General features: G+C 41.7%; 1 protein-coding gene across 3 annotated transcripts in view; it reads left to right on the forward strand.

The window, feature by feature from the left end:
* The first annotated feature begins 343 nt into the window (after positions 1-343).
* Positions 344-23,779, forward strand: part of afap1 (actin filament associated protein 1) — a 52,495-nt gene continuing 29,059 nt past the window's right edge. The window contains exons 1-3 of one of the 3 annotated variants that reach the window (XM_037757768.1): positions 344-580; positions 14,935-15,063; positions 16,293-16,375. In XM_037757768.1, the coding sequence (XP_037613696.1) occupies positions 544-580; positions 14,935-15,063; positions 16,293-16,375 (249 nt within the window). In that variant the 5' untranslated portion in view covers positions 344-543. The remainder of the gene's footprint in view (positions 581-14,934; positions 15,064-16,292; positions 16,376-23,779) is intronic. The other 2 variants (XM_037757767.1, XM_037757769.1) reach the window with 2 other exon arrangements.

The following is a 23,779-nucleotide window of genomic DNA, read 5'->3' on the forward strand; positions in this document are numbered from 1 at the left end:
AAGTAAACATGGACCTATACTGTTGCCTGGCAACGCAATTCCGTTGAAATTCCGTTGAAATGCGCTAAAACGGAGCGTTTCAGACAGAGAGTAAATACAGGTATATTCAGGCAGACAGTATGAGGTAAATAAAGGGTTTTCTGAACCTTAAAGCATGTAAACATGTTCTTGTAGAAACACAAAATACAAGTATGGACCTGAAAATGAGCACAATATGGGACCTTTAAGATAAATCCATAATCCAGGCTGGGAGTTGTTTCATTTCCGATGGTCTTTAAATGCAGCATAAGTATCCATGCAGGCAGTTTGCAGGAGAGAGAGAGAGAGAGGCGTTCAGAGGGGAGGAGGAAGGAAGGGAAAGAGGAGGAGGAGGAGGAGAAAGATCCGGAGAAAAAAGTTTGAAAGGAAACAGAGAGACGTTTCAGTGGCCGGTTTATTAGTAGAGAAGGAAGGTTAGAAAGTGAAGGCACAGACTGGTTTTGTTTGTGTCTCTCTGTGTGTGGATTTTACCTCTGGGCTGGATTAGATGAGTGAGACTTCACGATGAGGAGCGACCCTGTTCTGTTCACTTCCAGCAGGGGTGAGTCAACCTCAACCTCCATAACGGTCTGGCTTTCTATAGCCCTGTGCTCTCTTGTAGGCCTGCTGCTTCTGGGGCATTTCATAGCATATACTTGTATTTTTAATATTGTATTGTAGTTTTTTTCCATATTCTATAACATTTAGACTAATAGTCTTATTATACAAAAACATTTGTTTTGCTCAAAGTTATGATTTCAATACAAACCTTTTATTGTGAAATTGCTACAGTTTGATTTATTACACAGTATGATTGGATTTACAGTAAACTATCTGTATCTGCTGAATATATATCCCATTATAGGGTGAAACTTTATGTATCCACTTCCACATCCTACTTGTAGTTTTTTCCATGTTCTATAACATTAAGACTAATAGTCTTATTATACAAAAGCATTTGTTTTGCTAAAAAGTAACAATTTCAATACAAACCTTTTATTGTGAAATTGCTACAGTTGATTTATTACACAGTATGATTGGATTTACAGTAAACTATTGTATCAGTATCTGCTGGATATATATACCATTATAGGGGTGAAACTATACACATTTCATTCTCATTGTGCAATATCATTTCCCACATTTTCCGCAATTTTGTTAATAGTCTGTTTATTGTCAATACTGTATATACTGCTCCTATTTTTATATTTAAATGGTTCATATTTTGTTATACTTTGTCTAGCTCTTTTTTTACTGTGTTAGCTGATGCATCTTGTTTTTTTTGCACTATCCCCTTTGCTGCTGTACACTGCAAATTTACCCACTGCAGGACTAATAATGGAATATCTCATATTATCTTACCTTATCCTATCCTATCTTATCTTATCTTACGTAGAGCACATCGCGCCTCCCAGATGATGTTGTGTCAACATTATCTTCATAGAAACAGCGATGTGTCATCTGTCAATAGCCAGTTCCAGCTGAAAAAGTTGTTTCAAATTGAGCAATATTTCTACAAAGATGGGCTGGTTTCTGACTGACTGGATGGGTGGGAGGAGGTTAGAGGGAGGAGAGACTGTGGAGAGACAGTTGGCTCTAGACAGTGTCATTGCGGTCGCTTGTTTAGTGTCTATGTAGTAGGAACTTCACGCCAAGCTCCATTCAATCATCTGGCAATTTAATGTGGCCTTTATATGCACAAATGCACACCTCGTAAATGTGAAGCGAGACCTTTTTTGTGTTAAGAGCTTGACCTTTTATTTTTACGAGCTGTGCATTCCTTGTAGATTGATTAAATTGAAACTTTTCGGCTTAGTTTCAGGCTACCTACCACAGTGGAATTTGGTGGAGTGATCATGGATTAACAGGAGAGCTTGTAGGCCACATTGGAGAGTAGATGCTTTGTTAGATTGTACCCAAGACAGATTTCATTTTGGACTTTTAATAGCAGCATCTTTTGACTCAATGGATGGAAAATACAATATTGCAAGATTCCCCCTTTACCCTCAAAGTGACCCCCAAAGTGAAAACTAGCCTCATTGCTTTTTATTTCTGGTGTTGAAGTTGTCATAATCTTGTATCCTGAAGAGTTTGATGTTATTATATGATCATTTCAGCCCATTGTTATGTAATTTAATTGTTTTTTTCTAGTTTTGTAACCTTAAAAAACAAGTCTGGTTTTCATTAACTCATCATTGCTAGACAACAGATGTAGATACATCAACAGCACATAATATGTTGCATGCTTTACTGAAACATAAAATAATATGGCCTAGATTTGAAATAATACAAACGTGACCTTCAAGACTTGGTAGTACCCAACAGCAGGAGAAAGGTATACCTACCTCACTCAGTCTAACCACCTTTTTGGTATCGGATTAGACTTTTAGGCTGACTTAAATGCTACTTGAATGAAATTAATTGGTAAATCCTATCTTTTATTCCCTCCATCAGGTCATAGTTCATCCACCTCAACAGCTCTATACATAAAAGTTATTAAAAGCATCACTTTTCATCCACTTACTTCCCAGCTCGACTAAAGCCGCCAGTGCCCAGTCCCATATTACAAAAGTCCAGGTCAGCATCGGGGTAACTCCACCGCCACCGCCCACAGGTTTCCTAACATGATCCCGGAATGACAACACAAAATGTGCTCCATATCTCTAATTTCTCCTGCTTGTATAGCAGCGAATGGCGTCCCACAATAACAGGACCTCCGCCAGCAGCTGCAGGGTATCAGGTAGCCCACGGCGGCGCTTCTCTGCCTGGCATTTGGTGAGGTTCTGACAGACATCCATTGTGTAGAAGGGGTTGTAATCACATCTCAGCGGCACACGAGAATGTAGCAGATCGTGTGTTGACTTTGGACGAGGGGTTTAACCAACGGGAGTTTATGACAACCAATATGCAGGGATGTAATAGATGGTAAACCCAGCAAGTTTACCCAATTTACCAATGGGAATCACGAAAATCACTTTTAGGGGGAAAGCCAGTAGTTAATGCTTCACTCTTTTTTTTGGTTTATGGTGGTTTGCCTAGTAAAGATGGAGGCCTTGAAGTTTTATGTAGCCTTGTACTCCAATAGGGGTACACAGAGGTCACGGTTGGGTTCATACCAATGTTTTGGAGTCAAGGTTCGGTACAAGTTCAGTACAGCGGAAAAAAAGAATACATTTCTTTACATTTCTTTTGAAAATACTGTAGTGCAAATAGAGACAAACACTGGCAACTTTGGTAAACTATGTCCATAAAAAAATAAGGAATATTTCAAACACTTGTGTATACATTGTACAAACACTTTCCCAAAAGGCAACAGGTCACAATAGGTTATTAAACTGAAAAGCATGTCTTATGCTATGAAATGGAAAATACAAAATACATAGAATAAAACAAAATTAAAATTGTGCATCAGGAGGAGCGTTGATTGATCGGCACATCTGGGCGATGCTGTCGAATGTGCGTTAGCTGTAGTATGACCGACTTGCACGGCAACCAGCTTGTTGTGCTAAATGTTGCTTACACTGAACGTCTAAAAGTTTCCAGGCGGGACTCAACACTTGTGAACTTTGGTTCCGCATTGGACTATGTGCATCAATCTACATACCATATATTCTGGACGTGGCTGTTTAACCCCGTACTGTGACGGTTCGGAGTGAATACACAAAACTGTTACAGCCCTATACTCCCAATTGAAATCTAATTTTAGCATTTCCATGTCTAGAAATATCCTGTTTGCCCATGAATTCATTCTTTTCAGGTTTCAAAAAGAAACACTTATTGGACATGTTTAAACCCATGGTAATACTGATAATGATATGTTTTAGTAGTACTATTTATCTAATATGTAATCAGACTGTACGTTTTCCCATCTTACAATATGTGATCAGAGGAGCAGTCATACCAGGAAGCGGCACGTATGTGATGCTGTGTGCTTGGTGATGTAGTGACTACTTGTGGGTCTCAAACCACAAAGATGGTTTGCGGTTGGTCAACAGTGTCAAAGGACCCCAAACATGAACTCTGCTAGAAAGATCTGCTCAGATTTACTCCGCCTCCACGATCTCAGCGGTTCCATAGTTGCGGTCCAAACTGTTGCTGTGATAAAAGCTGGTGGGTTTGAGCATGAAGAAGACCAACGTCTGTACTGGTCCCTGACTTGCTCTTCTCTCCACCGTTGACTTGAGCTGCTGGTGGAAACACAGTGAGCTATTTTGGCGAGTCAAGGAATCCCTTTCAACAAGTCCTCGCTCGAGAGCTCTCCCACTTACGGGGTGCCATGTTTTGGGGGCAGAAAATGCACAAGTGTTTAAGTGTTTATTGCCATTTATTATTACAGCTTTCCTCACGGAAAGACCGAGTTGACGAGCAATTAATCGGGGGGGGGTGTGTGATGTGGGCAGAACGGGTACAGAGTGTCACCGTTCTGGCCCACTTGGCCCATTTGGTTCTGCTTTAGAGTTGGGGGGTTGGAGGGGGTTGCTTTCCCTCCCCAACCCTCGTCCTGAAAGCCCATTCGCCCTCCGAGATGATTGAAGTTTAAAAGCTTTCATGTGCGAGCCCCTCCTTTTTGGTGGTGGTGGTGGTGGTGGTGGGGGAAGACGAATCCCAGAAGTAGAGAGGAGAGATGAGGAGAAATGAGTTTGTAATCTCTCCCTCTATCCTTCCAAAGCCGGCCTGTCAGTAAGTTGGCCTGCGGGAACATAGACTTTAATTTCAGACCGACTAATCATAGCCCTGCCGGCCTTCCCCCCTGTGTCAATATTCATCTGGAAAAACACAGGGAGAAGAAGGGGGGGGGGGCACGAAACCTGATGGATGCCAAGGACAGATTCATATGGCTTGGAACGCAACTGGCAACCGGCCTACTGATTCAACCTTCATCATCATCATCACCCAAGCATTTACCTTTGGACTCCTGCCTCAAAATGTAAAGCTAAAATAGTGCTATTTAGTCTTGATGGTTACCTTTTGGGTCCATTGAGAGAGGATCATTTCTGATGAGCCTCACCAGGCGTCTTTTAATAGGCTTATTGTTGTTAAAAGGATGAGCCTGTTAGCTTGTTAGGCTTGTCTGTCTGTCTTGGACAAAGCTTTTTAGGATTACACGACCAAAGCTGCATTAGCGGCGTGCCATGACGGGGTGTAGCTATAATGTAGTGGGGGTGATGTGGTGGTGGGGGGGGTTAACACAGCAGGAGGTCCTCCTGAAGAGAACAACAAAAAACAAAGCAAGGGGCCGGACAAATGGACGCACTCGTGAGCACATAATATGTAGGCATGTGTCATTTCCATGTGTTTATGTGGATTTGTTTGTCATCTGATAGATGAGAAGGCCTGGAGCTGTCGAGAGACACCGGAGAGATGTTGTAGATGACAGTGAGAGCATCCCACCGATTTCTTCAATACATTAACGCAACTTACAAATTTTGGCGAGGAAAAAACTGTCATGGCCATTTTCAAAGGGGTCCCTTGACCTCTCACCTCAAGATATGTGAATGAAAATGGGTTCTATGGGTACCCATGAGTCTCCCCTTTACAGACATGCCCACCTTATGATAATCGCATGCAGTTTGGGGCAAGTCATAGTCAAGTCAGCACACTGACACCCTGACAGCTGTTGTTGCCTGTTGGGCTGCAGTTTGCCATGTTATGATTTGAGCATATTTTTTTTATGCTAAATGTAGTACCTGTGAGGGTTTCTGGACAATATTTGTCATTGTTTTGTGTCGTTAATTGATTTGTAATAATACATATATACATACATTTGAATAAAGCAGCATATGTGTCCACTCCCATGTTGATAAGAGTATTAAACGTTTGACAAATCTCCCTTTAAGGTACATTTTGAAGAGATAAAAACTGCGATTAATTTGCGATTAATCGTGATTAAATATCTGAATTGCTTTACAGCCCTAATATTTATAAAAAAAAACAAAAAACATTTTTTTTTATTTTTTGTGACCTCTGCCTTTAACCCTTTCTAAGGATTAGGAGCAGTGGGCTGCTGTGAAGCACCCAGAGAGCAAGTTGGGGTTCAGTGTCTCGCTCAAGGACACATAAATATGCAGGGATCAAACCGCCAACTTTGTTTTTAAAGAACGACCCGCTCTACCCCCTGATCTACAGCCGCCCCTAAGTCATACAGGTCTAACATCAGCCAGGGAGTTTTGCGGTGCTGATCAAAAAACCGATAGCGGTGATTTTAAAATACTACATCCTGATCTTCTAATGACATTAATGAAGAAACTGTATTTGAGTGTGGATTAGTCATCAATACCATCAGTGCATCCCCAGTTTGTGCTAATTCCAGAGCCCGGCTTCTTGTATCTGGGTTGGGTTGTTATGTCATCAGTGGATAAATGAATGACAGCTTGGTACTTCTGCAACTTCCATAACCTCACTAATGAAAAAGCTCTGTTCAATGTGATACTCATTTCTCACACCCAAGCAGCTACCATTCCCAGTCCAATCAAGGAAACCACATGTCCCTTATTCCCACCAGAAGATAGAATCCCAAAGCTGGGAGCTTCCATACAGATCCCTTTCCTCCCTTTTTACCCCATCTCCCTTTTCCTGGGCCTGTGGTTTCTTTTAACCAAGCACCCTCTAATTATCTCTTTTAAAGAGATACCAAAGGGAGCATCATCGCCGTCCTCTGTCTTTAGCCTGCTATTGGAGAAGCCCCGTTTCGCCCACCCCGTTTCCTCCTCTTCTCTCATATCTTCAGTAAACCTCCGTCAGCGTTGCTCCATCTCTAACGTCTCTAACCCCCTTTCTTCTCCCCTCTTCTTTCTTCACATCAGGTTTTTTTTTTGCAGATGTGTATTTGCGGTCGGGGAGGCATCTGCTCGTACGGCGAAACCACCTGTACCGTTCAATAGCAGTCAGCCCCCCGCTCTGTGATGTTTGCTTGGCATGTCCAATGGGAAGAAGAAAACACACAAACCTCATAATTACAGACCTGAGAAACGGGGAGAGAGCGAGACAGCTTGTCTTTCATCGTAAACTAATGCAGCATCGGCCCGTCCTCTGATGTGTTCACAACTCTCCCTCTCTCTCTCTCTGCGAGTCGAGGCTTTACAAACCCTTTATGAAACATTTACGACTCTAATATCACACGACTTTCACAGCTTTTCACCAGCAGCGCAGCAGACCAGATTTACCAGTACATACGGCCTTTTTTTGCATTATTGGAATAGAATATGTGAAAGCTGTCATATTTGTCAGTGTTGGAAACGTAGGATGTTTGCGTGTGTAGTCGCTTATTTAATCGTGTGTCCCAAATGAATGCTTTCCAGCGATGCCCTGCTGTGTTCTGGTGGCTCATCGGAGGCAGTAACCATGACGATGCCAAAACCATAAACCAACCTCCATTAACAACAACCACCATCTTACTGTAACTCTCAAAGCCACGATGCAATTAAGTTTCCCAGAAACCACAGAAAGTGCTCACTGGAGATGATTGGCTGGTTGGCTCATTAAATGGTTTAGGCTTCTCATGCATCTGTTGGGGTTGGGGTTAGGGTTGGGGTTGGGTCTATCACCTGGAACATACAGCTACAGCTTAGAAATAGAAAAAACAGCAGATGTTTCCCCAAACAGCTTTAATGTCAGTTTTTAATTTGATCATCACGCTGCTCTTATACCTATGTAATATGTTAACATGTGGAGACCTGATGGTACCGTAAGAAGACTGTTTGGGACGCAGTAAACTCACTATATTTGTCCCTGATAAGGCTGCATTGCGAGCATCAAATCCACGTAGAAATCGGCAGGACGAGAGCTTAACGAGAGGTGCCATTGATTTACATCACGACGCGTTCAGGCTCTATTCAGTAAAATTAAGTATTGGGTGAAAGTAACGTCTAATGCTATCCTGATGTGTTCAAATGTAAACTTGAGTTTTTGGGTGAGAAACTTGAATAAATCCAGTTGTTTGAAGGAGATGTTTTCAATATCAAATAGATAACAGAAAGAGAATTATGACCAGTTTAACTTCCTAACAAAAACTAGTATGCAAACGGTAATAAAGGAGTGTAAGAGTAAAAACTGCATTTTACAAGATTACATTTAAACACATCATGATAACATTAGAATTTACCTTTTACTTGTTTTTTGTTTTTTTTACTGAATAGAGCTTGAATGTATCATAATGTAAATCAATGGCACCTCCTGTTAATGTTATCAACTAGCTCTCCTCATGCCGATTTCAACACGGATGTGTTGTTCACAATATCACATTATCAGGGAAAAGATAGGGCGCGTGAGTATTGCGTCTCAAAAACAAGTACCGTCAAGTTTTCCGAATTTTGGCATTGATTTGGTACCAAAATTATCAGTCCTCATGACATTCCTATCAAGGATTTCAACATGTGTAGAGGAGGAGCCGGGCGATGATCCGCTCTACCTCATGAGCCACAGCCGCCTCGACAAAATCAGGAAAAAAAACCAGAAAATTTCTCTTCTTGCTGCCAGAAAGTTTTTTTCATTACGAAAATTGACCCCGGGCAAGACTGAGACCGATGATGATGATGATGATAGTTTGTTATTGGCAGACACATTTGTGTGTCACTGTAGAACCACTGATATTTGAAGCTTAAATTATGACGCAAAGTCTTTTAAGCCTTGTGTGTGTGTGTGGAGACAGATCCTGACCTGAAAGCTTGTCAAATCCCCAGACTAAACACATCCCCGAAGTGTTAAAGACGCTGTCGGTAACAAAAAACAGACACCTAAAAAACACACACACACACATACTCCGAGTGGGATAGCGTCTGTCAGTGGGCTGTCAATCACAACAGCTGTATTCTGGGAAGAGCACTCCTCCCCTCCGAACTGGCTAAGCATTTTTTGCACCGACAACAATAACAGAGCCGCAGGGTCTCGAGTTCTCTCCGCGACCCAAACATGATCCCGTTGCCTCGCGAAAAAACACACACACACACACTTCACCCAGGAAAACCCCCTTTGTTCTGAGCTCCGGGAAGTGTGAATACCTCACAGCGAGTGAAAACATCCCTCCGACATGTCGAGGTGTTTTTTTTCGTGGGTTTGCGTCTCAGTGTGTGTGGGGTTGGAGGGATTCAGTGTTTTTTTAGGAGAGAGCTCCTATCATTTGTCATACAAAGCCAAGTGTTGAAACAGCAAATGTGGTGAGAGCCAGTCAACGACAGTCAGCGCCCCGTTGCTCATCCTTGTGCTCGCACTACGCAGACGCGAGCGAGCATCGGTCAAACCAGTGAGGCGCATTCTTCACATTAAAAGCAGTCTACAGGCTGATAAAAGAAACCCAGAAAGTCGCAGAAGGTCTCATTTTTTAGGTTAGAAGGTACATGTGTTGTTTGGGGTGACGAGAAAAGATGAGTTTCTGAGTGAAAGAGAGAGAGAGAGAGAGATAAGTATACTATAACTGAACGTAGCAGTGCAGTGTGTGTACAGTTTATTTGTCGGTGAATAAATGCTACAACTCCTCAAGACCCGTGCCTTGCTCGCTGCCACCTGCTGATTAAAGTGAAATGGGTTAGAACCGAAGTTAATTACAACTTTGGCCCAGGCTCACTTAAGGTGGGCTGACCTTTTAAGGTGGACCAACTATTCTCATTTTAGCGCTTATATACGCTTCTCTGAGTTTTGGTAGAGAGGCTTCTGAGTCTAGTACGACACCCTAATGGTCCGGTCGGTTGTTGGTTTAATATCGAACCGGTTTGAATTTCTTCTCAGCGGCCCAACGCCACTAAGAATACATCTGTAATTAAATGAATATGTGTGATACGTGTTTGCAAATATTAGACAACTGATCGAAATGTGTTTTGTAAAAAAAAAATGAGTTGCACTATCCAAAGTATGCAATCCATGCACATATACATGTATGTCTTTATGCACAATGGAGTTGGAGTGAAGGGATGACAAGAAGAGGGAAAGAATACAGAAAGTGGAAGTGAAGCAGGGAGCTGAATGCCAGAGAACGGGAAAGAGAAACAGGAGAGAGTTTTTAATGAGTATTCTTTTGGGCATTTTCAAGCCTTTATTGATACGACAGTGGACAGTTTTAGAAAGGGGAAGAGAGAGAGAGGGAGCGACACAGGTCGGATTCGAACCCGGGGCCGCCTAGGTTACGACTTGGCTTTGTTATATGGAGTGAGTTTTTGAAGAAAGGGCGCGGGTGGTTTTGTTTGCATGAAGAGGTATTTTCTGCTCGCCCTCGGGCCTTGTTTGAGGGTGGTCCTTCTCGCTCCGTGCCACTTCATTTTCCCCTCCACGTCTTTGGTGATCTAGAGAGCTTTCTTTAGGTTTTAATGGCACATGCACACACACAGGGTTAGCTTTTTGACCACCCCAGTAGAGGTGAAGTACTGTACAGGTTGCACAAAGCTCTAAGAACCAGTGAAATGGAGCAGCGAAGAGAGCTTGGTTGTTCTCTGTGAAATATAAAAGCAGGGCATGGTGAAAGTGATCCAGGGTAGGTGTGAGTAAGGAGGAATTGTTCTCCTTTTAAATAGAGACTGACAGATTGACATGATTGATGATGCTTCCATCTGACCGTGAAGTCAAGTTTCAAGATGCTTCAGAGCCCTGTGGAGGATGATGATGCTGGGAGTTCTCTTATTTAGAGGCAATAGTGTTTGATGAGTGTAGATGACTTTATGACCCTTATGTATAGGATGCTATACATTATACCCTATATGTTATATTCATATTGCAAAGCATACACATTTTGCTTACAACAGGTGGTTTAGCTTGTACTCACTTCAGAGGATGAGCACCGGGAAGTTCAGCGTTCTCTCCTGTCTGCAGAAGAACAACCATTTATATAGGCTACTGTATTGTATACTGAGTATATACAGTAGTTGGTAAATGTATGTATTCTAATCGAGAGGTGATGATCTATTCAGTCTATTTAGAAAAACGTCTTTCCCACGTTGAAATTATACACAATTTCACCGAAAAGCCCAGATATCCCAGTTTTCCACTAGTACTTGAACGCTGCATGCAGTTGTGGATCTGTGTGGTGCTGGAAATTTATAGAAAAATAGTCTCAAAACTCCACACACAAATGTAACCTGATCCACGCATGTCAGGCAATCCGTGCACACACAGGAAACTTTTTGAATCTGTGACGTTGGAAGTTTAAAAATCGGAACGTAAAATATGCCGTAAGCTGCCGCCTCACTGCAAGAGGGTCGCAGATTCAAACCCGGCTCGGGGCCCTTCTTTTTGTCGTGTCGCTACCGTACTCACTTTGCTGCATCAGTTCTTTCGTTTTCTCCGGGCTCAGTTCTTCTCTCTTCGCTTCCCTTCTGCTTCCCCTCCAGACCAAAACACGCCATACGTCACACACACTTGACCCAGGAGAGTGGGCTGGATGGGCGCAGAGTCTATGACGTATGTGTGTGTGTGTGTGTGTGTGAGAGAGGGAGCCGCCGTAAGGAAATACCAAAGCGAGCCTCATGCCGGCGGAGTGGCTTAAAAACATTACATGACAATTTTTAATCGATGCTCGCGATATAGTCGTTTTATACACCGAAACATCGACTATATTCTTTTTTAAACAATATATTTATTGAGTTTTTTCCTTTTTTTCAAGATAATTGCATGAATAAAACTTAGCATATATGATAAAAAATAACAGTAGTCACAATTGTGATAAATACAAGTCAAGAAAATAAAAAAATAAATACAAATTAAATAAATAAATTAAATAAAATAAATAAAATAAAATAAATAAATAAAATAAATTTAAAAAAGGAGAAAGTAAAAAAAGAATAGAAAAGGAAGAAAGAATATATATATATATTCATATATACATACACATACATATATACATACAAACATACATACACATATTAATAAGTAAAAACAAATAAAGAGAGAGAATTACAGACTATATTCAATGTATCGCCCACCCCTAGTGAGTGGTATACCTGATAGAAATGATGGCCAAAAGATGAGTTTTAGTAAAATTTTCCTTAAAACTCAATTTATGATTTTGGCTCCAAGTTAGAAGCAAATTAGACATCTCTCTCTTTTTTTTATCTCCCTTTCTACACCATTGAGCTCTACCCTCCTTTCTCTCTCCTGGCTGGTTGACTCTCACTCCCTTCCACACCTCCCTCTCTCCTGTTGGATAATCAGATTAGTGAGGAATGTGTGAAAGCGGCCGTGTGTCCAGCCCCCAGAGAGCTGCTCTCAAACACTCCCCAACGTCTCCCGCCGCTCTCATAATGAATTATGATCGCGTTATATAATGTCTCTGGGAGAAATCCATTGTCTTAAACTCTGAGATACTCTTGATGAAAAGTTTTGGGAAGAATCTTTGTCCGTCGTGAGCCAGCTACCTGCAGCGCTCACCTGTTGTTGGTTAATCGTAGATACCTGTGTGATAGGCAGAGTGAAATACGATCAGATCTGACATGTTTTGAAGAAGGTATAAGGGGTGCGTTGCGTCATCGCAGATACCTGGCATAAAGTAGCGAGAACATCTAGTCCCTGACAAAAAGACTTATTGGTACATTCTAATCCAGCATGTGGCTGCTTAGTTGTAAGGAATGAACCTCAAAATATTAGAAGTCTTGATCAAAAAAGACCATCATGACTTGTTGACTTTCTCTCAGAACTCTTGACTGACCACACCAGAGGACATAGTCCAGGTACCGCAGCCTGGGTGGGTCATTTCAGGAAGCTATAATGTGATATAGTTGCTGCTTCTCTTGGGTGTTGACAAGCATTGGTGCTGGGAAATAGGATAATGGCATATGGTGATGCAATGACGCTGGTCTGTGAGCTTCATTTTAAACAATAGACGTCTGTGTGTTGATGCACATCATGTGCCGCCCTTAAGGAACCCCATGACATCTTGGGAGGTATGGTGACGCACTCCCATTTAGGATGTTTGTGTGGTCAAGCGGCAGACTTCCTGGTAGTTTTCATGGCCTTGAAATCTTCGTCATGTTTAGTTTTAATGTTTAGGTGGTTGTATGAATCAACTGTGGCAAAACGTTGCGTGTGAACCATTTGGACGTAGCGTTTATTTTCCATTATGGATTAATATGCTGATTCATTTCTTGATTTATTGAATCATTTTTTGGGCCTATAAAATGACAGAATTGGTAATAGTAGTGAAACATTTACAATCAACATTTCCCAGAGCCCATGGTGATGTCTTTAAATGTCTTATTTTGTCAGAAAAGCAGTCCAGAACCCAAAGATAATGACTTTACTGTCACATAAAACAAAGGAAAAGCAGCAAATCTTAATGACCGAGAAGATGGTACCTGGAAATGTTTAGCATTTTTGCTTGAAAGCGTTTTAATTCGGGATGTCACAATTCCCCAAATCCTCGTTTCGATTTGACTTTTAATTCTAAGGTCAGGATACGTTTTTCGATTTAAACATGCCATTGTTGGACTATGGGTTCTTGATTCATAAAGATCAACTTATCATTGGTTTTATGCTCTGATTCAACAATGTTGAGCTGAAATTCAACCGTGGTGTTGTTCTGTTAGAAGATGCAGTGACTTAACATTAAACCAAGTAAGAGTACAAGAGCTATGATGAGTAAGGAAACTAACTAAAGTCCGCTAGCCAACAGGGACGGCCCACATTTCCCATCATGCCTGCCTAATCCCGAGTGCTGGACTGAGTAGTTTCAGTTTGCTGTTTTATGTTCCAAAATGCAAATGTTACTTCTGTTAATAATGTGTCTGTTCAGAACATGGTGTCTTACGTTGGTCATTGTGATTTTTGAGAGGAAAAAAAAACAATCAAAGATCCTGATTTTGATTTTGATGATCGAGATCGGATGCTAATTTCGATCGATTTCCGATTTAGATCCGTAATCGTGACACCCTTAGTATTAATCCAAATCAAAATAGTTGTTTATAGAGTAACTGATTAATTGGTGCTGAACTGTGTTTGTTACTTTCATTTAGTGCCTTTAGTACGACAGAATGTGACACCTTTTTGACCTTGAATGGATGAATCTCTGCTTCTTCACTTGTTGGATTTGATCTTGATCTTTGACATTGACCTTGCTCTCTAATGGGGAGAGGGTGGGGTTCAGGAAGCAAATAAATACCACACTTACGATAAGAAACCAGCTTGTGACTGGAAACTCATTGGTTCAGTGAATTTCGCAGCTTGAACAGGTTTTCAACCTGCCTCAACAGCTCCTTTCAAAGGCATTCTTGAACCTCCAGCTGCTCTGCAGCAGAGGGGTCAGGCTAATATCAGTATGTGTTACGCAGCCGGGTATAGCTAGATAAGAAACATGGAGCTCCGGTAACTTCACCTGACTTCACAGAGGTTGAATAAACCAAAATAAACGTATATCATCATTAACTCCACTTGCCCCCATTCAATCTGCGGCTGCTTTCCAGTGTGATGTCATCATCACCTCGGATATGATCACATGTTGACGATAAGCCTGACTTGCACCAAAAAACAGGCCAGGACCCTGAGTCTGAGAGAGGTGCTTGTTATCGGAGTGCCTTCGCATCGCTGTGCAGAGCGTGGCAGCTCCGAGTCACGGTTATGAACTCGATGTGATGCCATCCAGATCACAACAAGCTCTCAGATATATGTGTATAAAGCATGTGAAGGTGTATGGACATAAGCACAGTCAGTACTGTACACACATACATACCTCGGCTTCTCGCTGTATTTGGATTCCCTCCTATTGTTTTGCTTTCTGTGGTGTGTTTTCCACCTGCAGCTATAATTCTGCATGTAATGTGTCTGTCAGGTGGGTTGCCAGGTCTGCTCCTGCCGAGCAGCTATCAGCCTGCTGGAGTCTCCTTAGCTTGACACCTAGTGCCAGCTTGTCTGTTACATAACTGTGCTTTGCTTTGTTCAGAGTCTTTATATATACTGCCCCAATTTAAAGGTGCTATATCTATTGTGTTTGTGTTTGTGCTGCAGCGATGGAGGAGCTGGTGGGTGAGCTTCGTCTGTTCCTGGACCTGTTGGACAGGGAGTATCTGAGCGCCGGGGTACGGGAAAAGAAGATCCACCTCTCCAACATCCTCCACAGAGTGCTCTCAGATAAAGGTGAGATTCCAAAGCCACCCTGCACCGTACAGCTCTTCAGAAACACTCTGGAGATAGAGCTGGACTTTGTAGCAGGGCTGCACGATTCTTGATAAAACGACAATCACAGTTTGAGATCGTGATTCTCTCACGGTTCTCAGGGAAAGCGTTTATTTTTTCTTCTGTAGCCAAAAACAAATTATCGCTATTTTGCATTGTTGCATTTGTTATCTGTAAAAGTGTCCTGCAAAGAAACAAAGCAAGCGTAATGGACTATGTTCACAATCAGTAAGGAAGACATCAACTTCCCTGCATGGAGGAACCAGCCTGGGGCAGCAACTCTCGTGACCTTCGACCTTCTCAAACAAACATACAACTTACCCCAACATGGTCACTACCAATACATACAGTTGGAAAACAGCATGAAATAGAAAATTGATATCCATAACTTAAACGACTTCACTCCTCCCTTAGTATTGTATGTTATTATATGTTCATTTAAACCCAAAACCTTATTATCACAGATTTATCAGCTCCACACTGTGTCAAGTTGTTCTAGTCATAAATCAACAATAAAAATAATAATAATTAATTAATTAAACATTTTTTATTTTTCATTTAAATTGTGAAAGGGTATCAGGGTTTAGAATATTATGATATAAGTTTGCAATGGTCATCCCCATGCTCTATTATGTCTCATAGTTGTTGCATTCATTTTTGGGTTGTACACAGATTTGGTGCTAAATTTAACCGTTTTTTACCATTGGAGAATTAATAAAAAATTATCAATAATCCCTCCAAAATATTACATAAACATACTATGACCTTGAGAAACACCATAGAAAAAGCCATGCTGTGATTTGGTATCAAAAAACTTTTGACATTTGGAGATTTCTGCAAGAATTTGCAATCTTCGGCGATTGGATGGCGAGCACTTCTGTTGTGTAAACTGCTCAGAAACCCCCCCTTATTGTCAATCTACCTAGGAAAGCTATCCATCCTCTGAATGCTCTAGGTCTCTAGTTTGTGGCTGTAAAGTTTCATGAGGCTGTGATTATCCTAGAGGTCACCACAGGTCATTTTATACAGTGAGGTCAAGTGTCCAGTTGGGCCGATTGGATCCACAAGTCTCAGCTTTACAGTGATGCAAAATGTATGCAATTCAAGACTGTTTAGGGACCCCAGTATGTGTATGTATAGTATAGTTAAGAACTTTCTCTCATTCTCTAAAACTTGCTCCTCCTTCCCAGAGCCTTCGTTCAAGTCGGAGATCCACAGCGGTCTGCCGGCCCCGCCTCAGATGCCCCTCCCTGAGATCCCTCAACCCTGGCTGGTAAGACTTCGATCCTGACCCCCATGACCTATGACCTTAAAGTGCCTCCTACAAAACATGGTAACATTTTGTGCCGAGTCTCGTTTGTCTCCTTCTTTCTAATTCTGGCTCAGCCGAGCTGCTGTGCTGCTGACACTCCGACAACTCTCAGGTGAATAACAGAAAGAGTTGTTGTCATGGCGACGCTGACTGATCGGAATGATGTAATGCAGAATTCTGATTTGAACGACGTAATGCAGTTCGCTTGCCAGTCATATAACAAATCTCGACTCAAGGTCTACTCGGGAGCTTTCAGCCGCATGTCATGGTCATGAAGGTGATGACTGTGAAATGAAATTCTGCCGACGCAGGAACCAGCACCAGCGCTGTCTTTTTCGAATTTGTGTTAACGCGTTATCATGTTAACTTAACTTGATAATAAACCAGCCTCACAGCGAAGTAGTATGTATAAAGGGGTCAAAAGTCGAATTAAAACACACCTCTGGGCTTTTTTAGACCCATAAATGTGAGATATAGTAATACAGTGGGATGTGGAGGCTGTGTGTGATGTGTTTGAGGGTGTTTTTACAGTCTCTTGTTAAGCAGTAGGACGGCTAGTCATGGCTTCAGTCTGTTTTCCTCTCACACAGCGCCTTGCATCACCCTGACAGTCAACGAGGACTATAACATCTCTACTATGGCAGCTGAGGAATAACATGGTGTGTGTGTGTGTGTCGTTGGTGTCAGAGCAGATGCCTCTGATAGAAAGCAGGTGGCTGTGATGGCTCGCAAAGCCTTCTCACCATAACAATAAGCCACAACACCTTGTTCTACATCCTCTCTCTCTCTGTCAAACACACACATATGAACACACACACTGAGGCACACGGCCTTACAGTGCAGTTTGTAATTAGAAGCAGTCCACAGCCTCAGCCTCCTCTGGTGACCCCAGTGTGTGTCTGGAAATCACTGCCGAGGTTTTCCCGGAAAACTAGCAGAGAGCGGAGGAGGAGGAGGAGGAAGAGGAGGAGGAGGAGTGAGGAGTGAGGAGGAGTGATGTCCCTCTGCCTTTCTGTTCCTGTCTTCGGAGCAATGTTTTGGACTCTTTTGTTTTTGTTGCATTTATTTTTTTTCCCCGTCCTGCAATGAAAACAACTTTTGAAAAGTGAAAGTAAAAAAAGGCATCATAAAGTGCTTCATAATCACACCACATAAACACACACGACCACAAGTCAAATGATGATTTTGTGCAAACTTACGCCGAATTCACATCAGGCAAGCGCTGTTAATGTGTTTCAGGCCTTTGTAACACAGGTCAACATGTCACAGGAGTCATAGGATCTGTTTCCCGATTGGCTGCGGGTCCTCTCTCGTCGCACTTTGTCGCTAAAAGTTCAACTTTTCCCGAACTTTTAATTTGGCTGCACTTCGCTGCAGAATCAAATGGCTGCAGCACGCTGAGCTCGGGAGCGACCGCTAGGGATGTGATTTACCACCGGTTAATAACAGCAGTGTTACCGATTACTACGGCCATTTTACAAGAAAAGATGACGGTCAATATGTGTAGCGCGCTTACTTTGATGTTTACCGTCGGGTGGCTGTGTGTCCAGCCTCTCTGGTTCAGCTTTTGCGTCTACCTGGCTGCTCCGTCCTACTCGCGGCGATTGCCTCATTAACGTTATGGCTCCCTTATAGCATTGGGTTTGAATCTGAAATATTGCCAAGTAGGCACGTTTGCCCGACCACTGTGTAACACCGACTACTGTGACGAGCGTAGCGGCCTCTGCAGCTTTTCACGGTCATTGCATAGCAGCTCGCCGCAGACCGCACCTCGCCACTGCGGTGTGAATTCGGTGTTACTTGAGAAAGATGTCGTCTGCATAGAAATTCACTTAGCAATAGGGATAGGTATGGAACCTCAATAGTTGTTGTTTTTTTGTAACTGTAGCATCAAAGTTCATTCTGGACCTTGCAAACAGTCACTCAAAGGTCCACTTTTCTAGCTTTTGGAGATCATCTCACAGTCTCCAGCAGCAAAGGCTGCTAACAGCTGTTAAAGCAGTTCAAATGAGGGTTTAAATAGTTCTCTACAACCTAGGTCTGGTGTTTGTGCTCCATCAAAACCTTCATCATTTCCAACGATAACATTTTTACTCACCACCTTAATGACTGAGTAGTAAAGTAAAACACTCATAAACATACTTGGACGGAGACCCAGCTACTGTCTTTTTATTGTCTCTCTGCTCTGAAATTATCATTCATCACATTCCCACACTGACCTCTGGAGAAGATGTCAAGGCGGAGAGAAAACATCTCTCTCCTCTCTCCATTCCTTTTTAAGTTTTATAAATTTCAGCCTGCGGAGTGGACAAAAAGATAGATGGGTGGAGGAGACTGCAAAAGAGAGAAAGGAGTAAACAGTGTCGGGAGTTCAAGAAACAAAGAAGAAGATTTAGTGCAGATGAAACACTCAACACCTAGTCAGGTTTTAACATGTCAAATGCAGTTAATGCATTAACTCATTAATGTAAGTGCAGTAAATAGACAAGAGAGACCCTGGTGGAAGTATGGAGGAGGACGAGACGGTTGGCCACGGTCTGTCTGTGACCCGTCAAGGCTCAGTGGCGAGCCAAACCAACACTGAGAGCCTGCGGCTTTAGAACCTCCATCAATGCTCTGTCGACCCCAAAATCCTGTGGCAGCCGTTTTGATTACTCACTGTTATATAAGGAACAATTAGTTTGGAGTAGTTTTGTGGATTTCCAATGGATAGAGTCAGATCAGTATTAAAGGTCTCATATTGTAAAAAGTGAGATTTTCATGTCTTTTACATTATAAATCAGGTTTAATCGCGTTATAAATACTGTTAAACTATCAAAACGCTCAATATACGGAGAAATACACACAGCCCGTATTCAGAAAATTGCACGTTTGAAACAAGCCGTTAGGATTTCTGTCTATTTGTGATGTCACAAATATACAATATTTAGACCATTACACGGTTTTAAACGTAAACATTCTAAATGTGTCCCAGTTTATTTCCTGTTGCAATGTATGTGAATAACATCAGCTGACAGGAAGTAAACATGGACCCAAACTGTTGCCTAGTAACGCAATTGCGCTGCAATTCCGTTGAAATGCACTAAAACGGAGCGTTTCAGAAGGAGGGTGAATACAGGTATATTCAGGCAGACAGTACGAGGAACATAATGTATTTTTTGAACATGTTAACATGTTCTATTAGAAACACAAAATACAAGTATGAACCTGAACATGAGCACGATATGGGACCTTTAATGAATGCACATAGAAGGATAGACAAATGTATTTCATGATTTATATATAAATGACTCCACAAAAATATTTGTCAATGCACACAAAAAAAGGCTACCTACCTCGGCCTTTAGAAGCCAGCAGCCAATCAGAGGTAGAACAGGGGCGGGTCTTCCTGCAAGTCATACATACATACACTTGTGGGGGCCACGCTTATATGATTGGCTGAAAAGGAGGGAGACATCTGATTGGCTACAGATGATTCCCTATTTGTGGATCGGTGCACTTCAGGGGAGTCTCAAAAAAAAAACTACACACAAATACAATGAAGTTTACACATGACGAGCGCTTTATAAATACAGGTTCAACAGCTTGGATATACAATGTCACATCATCCATGTATGTTTTGATGAAAGTTGAAAATACTTTTAAATACACATATTTGTGAATTTCTATTACATTTATTTACAACAAGAAATATTTGTGTGCATCAGAAATATATTATATGTGAGCCTTATTTTTTTATATGTGGTGTTTTTTTTACTATTAAACTATAGTCGATAGTCTGAGTTTAAACTTTAAACGTCAGGGAAATTAGTCGTTAGGAACATCCTTACTTTTAAACTAACACAGCTAAGCCTGTCGTTCAAGCATTTACATTATTGCAATACATCCTTACTGTTCCTACCATGTAGCTGAGAGCACAGGTTTTTTTTTCCGAGGGGCGGATTTGTTATTGACTCTAATACACACACACACACACACACACACACAGACACGCACACGCACACACACACACACACACACACACACGCACACAACATAATGTCATTAGGGATCAGGAGACCCAGCAGGATATCCAGTAATCAAATAGACAGCCATAGGGCCCTGTTTTAGTTTTATCAAGCTCGATCCGGTCTGCTTTGAACCACCCTGTGGCCTTCCCCTTAGTGTGTGTGTATGGGTGTGTGTTTGTGCACGTGTGTGTGCGTGTGTGTGTGTATGTATAAAGAGGAAAGTCATTGTAAAACAAAATTAAAGTCTAATACGTAGAAGAAATAAAAAAAAGCTGAATTCAAGTCTTGAAAAAACACACCATATAGGGTTAAAAGTACCACATTGGCAAGTGCAAGTAAGATAGTAAAGTAAAATAAAACATATTCAACATATTTTGAATGTAATTTTCAAAGCATTTAGCTCTGGTAAAAGAAATCCCTTCATTCTGTTTTTCAGTCACGTGATGGAACATTTGATTATTAAAGCTGCTATTAATAATCAATTATAAAACTGTCATTGACTAATTTTCTGATAAATGTTTAACACTAGTAAGATCACCTTTTGCAAATGTAATTTAAAGCAAAAAAACTCTGTGTGCAAGAGCTTGAATGACTAAGACTGGTGGCTTTGCTCAGACACACATACTGTATACACTTTCAAGTCAGTTTGATCCTCTCCACACCCCTCACCTCATAAATCACTCCAGCGATCTAAGGAGGAGGATCACTGCACCATGTACCACGCTCAAACACATAACACACACATGTATTTAAGCTCAACAAAAGGTCTGGCTCTAATTAGGTCATAATGACCACTAAGTGTGACAAAAGCCCACTGAAGTCTTGCAGGGACTACAATAATCTCTCTCTTTCTCTTTCTGTCTCTTTTCATACCCCGAGATTTATGCTACACTAATATTGCTCTTTTATCTTTGGCATGAAATACACGCCTGTCATCGACCAGCTTACTGCCTCAGCCACATGGACGCTTTCCATCCGGCTGTCAAGTAGTTTTGAATAAAAAGTCCTGAAAAAATAAACAGTAAATTATGTGTGTTTCCATGAAGCAAACAAATCGATCCAGATGGAGATGGAGATGGAGAAACGCAGCTTGCGTCACTGCAATCCGCAAAGAAAACGACGGCAAAGCGAGAATTGTTTTAGCGCTTTCTGCAAACATTAAAAGTCAGTGTTTTTTCCAGTCACATCATCATCGGCTGCGTCCTTACGGGGCCGTTGCGAGGCTCCGACCTCGGCTTTTGCTACAGGAGAATGTGGACCGGTCCTTTTTTTTGTTGAGACACAAATGATTTCCATCTGTGTTGATGTTGGAGAGCGGTGCCAGCCCCCTCCACCCCTTCCTCCTACCTCTCCTCTCCTCCCTCGTCTTCCCCCAAAACAGACCCTCCCTCGCTACGCAAGTCAACCAGCGTACAGAAGTGTGTTCATATGATGGATATCCTGTATGCGCGCTGGCCAGGTTGCGTTATCCGTAGCAGTCTGGCTCCCATTTGGAATTAATTTCCTCCCTTTCTCATTGTGAATCAGACAACCCCCTCCGCCCCGAGCCCTTTTTTCAAAGATAAATATGTGTCTCGGCTCAAGCTTTGTGCTCAAAGTAGCCAATACCGTACACACACAAAGTCTAAATGCACTCTTATGTATGTTTACACAGTCATTGCCGTGTTGGTGGCCGTAAACCAACAGCTTTGTACTGGCAATAAACCTGCTGTATTTTGGTTAAACCAAATGTTTTCTAGCCTGAAAACACATTGGGGCAAGTGTCACTGTGCTGTGTCAAGCGACAGATCGCATGTGCAGCAAGAGTTGGCTCCAAATCACACAATTTTGGTTCTGCTTTTGTGCATCTTCAGAAATAGTTTGCCCCTCTGGAGTTGGCTACATGGCGTGTGTTTTGGTCTCCCATTTGGTGCTGATGAATCTGTTTTCATGTTTTACTTAATTCCTCAGTGGGGTTCCCCTACTTTGTGGCTCGGTCAACCACAGCAAACCACCACAGTGACATCAGCGCTATTGTGTCATCGACTTGAGACAGGAAATTGGGTTGTCTAACAGATCATATTGAAATGTGTCGCACTTTGTAACTTGGGAAACCAAATAAGTGGCAAATTGGAGATTGATTAAGTCTTAACTGCGGGTGAGCAGTTGGACTTTACTAAGTGACACATTGCCCGCAAGCATTGGTTGATCCCGAGGGCCAGAACCGTTTCAGCCTACTTATGCTAACACTCTTTGGAAAAAGTCCCCGCTGAGAAACTGGGCCACGAATGGAAAACCTATTTCACAACTTTTCCCCCCACTCAAGTGCTTTTGAAGGCTTTTTACAATGCCAAGATTTTTTTTTTCTTCCTGACACATGATGTGATCACAGTGACTTAATAAAGCACTGAGGGAAAAGTGGAGCTATTTCTGCAGTCTGGTAGAGAACTAATACAGTTTTACTGTCGAACCAAATGATATCTAGGCGCGCTTGATGGACATAAATGAATGGACTTTTTTTGGTGACCCACATTGACATTCTCGCCCATCACCGCTACCTTTTAATTGGAAATGTCAATTAATTTGTGAAATAATTATTGTCCAGAAACTGCTGCATGCAAATGTGGTGATGTAACTAAATAAACCATTCAAAAATGCTATTACCAAAGACACGGCAGTAACAATGAAACAATCTAAACCTGAAGGAAATCCATGTAGAAAGAAGAATACATATTTATATCTCTTTGTGCAATGATAAATCAGTGGAATACTCTTTTAATATCTTATTAATGGAACACTCATTTTAAAAATTGCCACTGAGAAGAAGTGAAATTAGCTAAAGTCCTGACTTGTGGCTTTGTTTGAGAGTAACTTGGGGGGTTTTCTCTGATCTCAATACAGTCTGAGTTTTCTTGGAGCCACCATCTAATGGGTTTTTATATAATAAGCTCTTGTACATTCATTGTCTATAAATAATTTCTTATGCAAAATAATGCAAAAGTGTCCTTTTTTTCAACTTGACAGTTACGTTGTATAAGCGAGCGCTGCATTGGCGCAGCTTACTACTGTAATTGTGATTATTGGTGGCAAGTAATTTCCCATAGCCAGACTTTTGAGCTGAAATGATAGAGGTCTGGGGGAAACTTTCGTCCTATTATGTGGGTGTCCTTTCCCGGGCCAAAGGCAACTTATGACAAGTTTATTTTCCAACTGTAAAATGTCCAACTCGGTACATTAATATCCAATTAAATTCATATCCAAATTTAAGTGGATCATTTTTTTATTCTTTAAGGAATTTCACAATGTGTAGTCTGGAACACACATATGATCAGTCACGTTTTTCCATTCTCAATGTGACCCTGTTTAGACCTGGCAT

Source organism: Sebastes umbrosus, chromosome 22 (genome assembly GCF_015220745.1).
Source record: "Sebastes umbrosus isolate fSebUmb1 chromosome 22, fSebUmb1.pri, whole genome shotgun sequence".
NCBI lineage: Eukaryota > Metazoa > Chordata > Actinopteri > Perciformes > Sebastidae > Sebastes > Sebastes umbrosus.